Below are 6311 nucleotides of genomic sequence, written 5' to 3' on the forward strand. Positions count from 1 at the left end.
CGAGATTTCCTTTACTCAAGCCATCCTCGATCTCCAACCTTGCAAGCCACAACTGATTCACTCGTATACCTCAAACCGAAACTAATACAACACATAATCGTGCAATCAACTAATCAATAGCAGACTCCCCCGCTTGGCTCAAAGCCATAGATCAAAACACACAAAACTCACGATGCCCATACTCTATTACTGCCATAATACTATAGTGACATTACGAATCCTTCATAAGCTCATGCAATACAAACCATCTAGTGTTTCATATCATCCGCAGTCCTCGCATTCACCCTCGTAACAGTCAAGCTCATTTTCATAAGCAATCCAAACTCAAATTGTACTACATATGGTTCACTGGTAGAGGAAAACTCACTACTAAACAACATAGGGATGACACACCCTCAAGACACCCTGCAGGAGATAACCCACCTGCTTAGCCTTAAACCGGTGTCTCTCTATACTCTTCCATAATCATAACATTACACAATCACTAAATCTTCCTAAGTCCGAACTCATATCACAACATGAAATCTACTTCACTTCCCAACTAGACAACATGAAAAAGGTCCTTCAACACACCCACAACTCGGGGCTACACATCAAATCAAGATGGAAATCAAGCACCAAATAGTTATTTCTACCCTCAAGCAAACTCTTCTTACCACATTCGAACAATCTGAACACATCTCGCAATCAAATCACACTCATCACGTAGCCGTCCAGCCATAATTCCCACCAATAAGGACACAAACGGACATATAAGTCCCAAATGCACGTGCTCACACAATCAAAATCTCAATACTCAAGCCACAGACAAAACTCGGCCTCAAGTCCTCCAGACCGGCCCATCATCAACATGCCAAGATCACATCTCGCACCTCATCCAGAGAATCACAAACCGTCGATGCACAGTTGATACCGAGCGCTCATGTGCGCATACGAACACGTGGAAGGAATTCAAAGAGTTACACTTCAAGCTGAATCAATAACGCACGATAAGAATTCAAGAGTGTGGAATTTCCTAAAGGTTCTGCAGCCTCTCGAAGATATGTACAAACGTCTCTGTACCGATCCACAAGACTCTCCTAAACCCGCTCATGACTCGTGAGACCTATGTAACCTAGGCTCTGATACCAACTTGTCACGACCCATATCATGGAACTAGACCAGCCTCAAACCAACGCAATCTAATGCCACAGTGTACATATTAAAAATCATTTGCGAAAAACTTTCATCAGTTTTAAAACAAGTCGTTTAAGACATAAAGGAAAGATTCATATTAGGATACAATCGTCCCAAAACCACGGTGTCACTGAGATCATGAGCGTCTAAGGTAAATACATAGTCTATTAAACTGTCTAAGAACCAACAGAAAAATACAACTGGAAATGAGAAGGAGAGCCAAGGCCTGGGAACGCCATGCAGATACCTCAGCAACTCCACAACCTGCGATCTCGATCAACGGCTATTGCTGGGACCATAAGATACCTGGATCTGCACACAAGGTGCAGGGGTAATATGAGTACACCAACTCAGTAAGTAACAAGCCCAATTATGGACTGAGAGGTAGTGACAAACTCAACCTCTTCATAAGATAACAGAAATATTGTAAAGAAATATAGGCATGCTTTCAATCAATTGAACAACTCATAACAGGGAATAAGCAGATATGAACATGGTAAAGGAGTACAACTCTGCTAGATCGACATGCCAATGCATACTATATGAAACGCACTATGCCAAGTGCCTCATGTGCCCAATATCTCAATGCTCGTCCACTCAGTATTGTATATGGCTCATACGGCCCAATGAAGATCCATCCAGTAACATATATATCTCTCACAACAGTCACTCAGTACTGAGGAAGGCTAATCCAGCCTACGGAGAAGATCCATCTTCTCATAATAATAGTAATAACCTCACAACCACTCGGTACTGTATATGGCTCACAAGGCCTAGGGAAGATCCATACCAGAATATATACACATCATAGACCGTCCGTCTCCTGTACCGAGGAACAAGCCAATCCAGCCTCATGGAGAAGATCTATCTCTGGATATAATTACTTCAGACAAGATCCATGTCTAGGGAAAATCCATCCCTCAATACAACCAGTCGCGCCCACTGTGGGTGTGCAGACTCCGGAGGGGCTCCTACGTCCCAAGCGCCATAACATAGCCAGCGAAAGCATGTATCATTAATCCGTTATGACGTGCAGCCCGACCCATAACTGTCACTCATAATCAGGCTCTCGGCCTCACTCAGTCATCACTCTCCAGTCTCACACACACGGGCTCACAATGCCATGAAACTAGCCCAAAACAATGATATGATGTGCCAAATAATAATAACTGAGACTGAGACATGATATGATATGCATGAACAAGACTGAGTACAGAAAATCATTGAATGTAATGAGATGACAGCAAGAAACGACCACTCGGGTCTCAACAGTATCGGCGTAAAGCCCTAACAGGATGTCTAGCATGATTCATAGCACCTTTACTTAATAACATGATAGAAACACGAATATCAACAAGAAAGAGTTACTACGCGATGCCATGAAATGAACCAAGCTGCATTCCTCACGATGCACGCCCGCACGCCCGTCACTTGGCATGTGCATCACCTCAATACCATCATATATCACATAGTTCGGGGTTTTGTACCCTCAAAACCAAGTTTGGAAGCGTTACTTACCTCAAACCAAGCCAAACTCTAACCCGCGAAGCCCTTGCCTCTCGAATTGGCCTCCGGATGCTCCGAATCTATCCATAGCAATACAATACAATCAACACGAGCTAAAGGAATCAATCCCATAAGGAAATGCTAAGCTTAAGGCCAAAAGTCAAAAAGTCAACTCAAAAGACGGGCCCCGGGCCCACGTCTCGAAATCCGATAACCCATTCAATTATGAGACTATCCATACTAGTTTCACTCAATTCCGACTCCAAATCGGCTTTCGAATCCCAAAAATTCATTTTATGAAGTTCCCAATTTTTCCCAATTACATCCCAAATCTCTACTCAAATGATGAATTCAGCATTAGAATCATGTATTTTAGCCAAAATTGAGTTAGTATCACTTAGCCCGATGATTTTCTTGAAAATCCCTCGAAAAATCGCCAAAGCCCGAGCTCTCTAGGTCAAAATATGAAATAAAAGCCCAAATCTCGTATTTATAGTGAACCTCTCTGATTCCCATCACCGCTGACCGCGGAAAATCACCGTTGATCGCGGTAAACCATCGCTGATCGCGCTTCTGGTGGCTGCACAGACATGCCTTAATATTTTAGCCATAACTTTCTCTACAGATGTCCAAATTATGGTTTCTTTACTTTTCTGGAAACTAGACATGAAGGGCTACAACTTTTATTTTTGAATCATCTCAAAGTTCCTTGTAGATCGAAAGATATTGGCTTCCGAAGTCGGACCAACGAACCTGCGGATTCTCCCCTGGACCGCCTCAGCGGTAAAACTTCCGCCTCAGCGGTAGAACATCCGCCTCAGCGGTAGATTTAAGAACCAGAACCATTTCCTGAGTTCCGATAATGCCCGGACTCGCTCAAAACTCACCCGAAACACACCCGAGGCCCTCGGGACCTCAATTAAAATATACCAACACCTCCCATAACATCATTAAAACTTAGTCAAGCCTTCAAATCAATCAAAACAACACCAAAACATCAAATCAACTCTGGATTCAAGCTTAAGAACTTAGGAACTTTCAAATTCCACAAACAACGCCGAATACTATCAAATCACCTCCAAATGACAAATTTTGCACACACACCACGAATGACACAACGGACCTACTCCAATTTCCAAAATTTTATTCCGACCCCGATATCAAAATTTCCACTGCTGGCCGGAAATGCCGAATTTCTAATTTCGCCAATTCAAGCCTAAATCTACCACGGACCTCCAAATTACATTCGGGACACGCTCCTAAGTCCAAAATAGCCCAACGGAGCTAACCAAACCATAAAAATCCAAATCCGATATCAAACTTGGTCAAACCTTTCAAATTTAAAGCTTCAAGCTGAGAACCATTCTTCCATATCTATTCTGATTAACCTGAAAACCAAAACCGATGATTTACATGAGTCATAATACATCATAAGGGACTAGTCATGCCTGAGAAGTGGCGAGCGAAGTGCAAATGCTCAAAACGACTGGTTGGGTCGTTACAATTTCAAGTACTATAAAGTCTACTAGGAATAAAAATTTATCAACTCTAATGACGACATTTTCAAGTATTCTTTTTGATTTTTTATTACTTTGATCAGCCAATTGTAGAGACACACCAGTGTCCTTCATTTCACCAAGTTCTAATTTTCTGAAAATTGAAAAAGGCATTAGATTTATTGAAGCACCCGAATCACATAATGCTTTTTCAAAATGAACACCTCCAAAAGTAAAAGGAATTGTAAAATTGCCTGGATCAACGGGTTTCTATGGAAGTTTATTTTGAAGTATAGCACTACATTTTTCTGTAAGCTTAACCACTGAAACTTCTTCCAATTTTTTTTTACTTGAAAAAAATTCTTTAAGAAATTTAGAATATGCCGGAATTTTTTTCAAAGCATCTGTAAAAGGTATGTTAATGTAAAGCTGTTTTAAATTTTGAGAACTGTTTGTCAAGCTTTTCTCTTTTCAGCTTTTGGGGAAAAGGGAGGGGTACAGAGTGAGGATTTGTCATCAATTCATTTTCTTTTACCTTTTTTCCTTTATCTTTTTGATTTTTTGGAAGCTCAAGATTTAATTCATTCTCACATTTAGTTACATGTTCGACTTCTTGTGGCTTTCCTTGTCTATATGCATATGGATCATCAAGAGTTTTACCGGACCACAGAGAGATGGATTTGAGGTGTTCTTTTAGATTTTTCTCGGTTTTACTTGGTAGAGCACCTTTTATTTGTCCAGACATGAGGGTTGCTAATTGGCTCATCTGGATTTCCAAATTCTTGATGGCTGAGTTTTGACTTTCAACGTTCTCATCTGTAGCCTTAATGAATTTGTACATCATATCTTCAAGGCTTTGCTGATGAGCTCTGTGGGGCTGTTGTTGATATTGTTGAAAATTTTGTTTCCCTCTGTTTTGATTCAGAAAACCAGGTGGTCCATACACCTGCTGCTTTTGATTGAAAAATCTTTGAGGATTTTCAGCACCATTTAGTTTACTCCATTGGAATCCTGGGTATTTTTTTTGCCATGGGACTACCAAATGGGTTAACTGGTTCTATAACCAATAGCATTTGCTTGTTCCACATTTTGCGTTGAAGCTTGACACTCATGATTGTGATGAATACCTCCACAAACATCACATTTCTCATGTTGAGATGATGATTGAGTATTTGCCTGAAAAGCCTCAACTTTTTGTGTCAGAGTTGCAATTTGTTGTGCTAATGAATTCCAAGCTTCAACTTGATTGACTCCTGTTGCTTTCTTAGCAATCATTCTGTGAGAGGGTATTTGAACAACATTTTCTGAAATTTTATTAAGTATTTGCATGGCTTCTACATTGGTTTTGCTCATTAAAGATCCTCCTGATGCGGCATCAATAACATTTCGAGCATAGGGTTTAATACCATGATAAAAAATATATGAGATATCAGGATCTAGGATATCATGGTGTGGGCATTTTCTTAACATTGCTTTTAATCGTTCCCATGCTTGATATACAGATTTAGTATCTGTTTGCACGAAATTATTGATTTCTTGCTTCATTTTAAATATTTTTGCAGGTCAAAAATTTTTATTACGAAATTTTTGGGTCATTTGGTCTCATGTCATAATGGAAACTTTTGGTAGACTTCGCAACCATATTTGGCTTTACCTTTTAATGAAAAAGGAAAAATTTGTAACCTAATAGCATCTGTTGTAACTCTATTGTACCTGTAAATTTCAACTAATTCAAGAAAATCAATTAGATGGGTGTGAGGATCTTCACTTGCATCACCAACAAACTGACATGACTGTTGAATGGTTTTAATCAAGTTGTACAAATTTTAAAAGTATTTGCTGCAATTGGTGGTCTCTTCACACTTGATTCTCCTTCAAAATGATATGACCTTGCATAATCTCTAAGTATTCTATCATGTTGTGGCGCCACCTCATCAAATTGTTCTTCTACTTGGTGTGGTGGAAGCTATTTATTGAGTTATTTGTTCTCCATTTCCTCTTATGTGAAAATTGAGATAGTGAGGTTTGTTCTTTTCGCAACAACCGCAAGGATTTTTCAATTTGAAGATCGTATTGGACTAGTTCTCTTGAAGAGGAACGGGTCATACACTTTCTAAAATTTCTGCAGAAAAG

General features: G+C 39.9%; 1 protein-coding gene across 1 annotated transcript; it reads right to left on the bottom strand.

Moving 5' to 3' along the window:
- Positions 1-4596: 4596 nt before the first annotated feature.
- LOC109238708 lies at positions 4597-5723 on the bottom strand. The gene is made up of 2 exons (XM_019405184.1): positions 5306-5723; positions 4597-5189 (listed from the first exon to the last, which is right to left on the bottom strand). Exons 1-2 carry the CDS (start codon positions 5721-5723, stop codon positions 4597-4599), a joined length of 1011 nt encoding a protein of 336 aa, XP_019260729.1.
- Between the last annotated feature and the right edge of the window lie 588 nt (positions 5724-6311).

The sequence above is a fragment of the Nicotiana attenuata genome, unplaced genomic scaffold (genome assembly GCF_001879085.1).
Source record: "Nicotiana attenuata strain UT unplaced genomic scaffold, NIATTr2, whole genome shotgun sequence".
Taxonomy (NCBI): Eukaryota; Viridiplantae; Streptophyta; class Magnoliopsida; order Solanales; family Solanaceae; genus Nicotiana; species Nicotiana attenuata.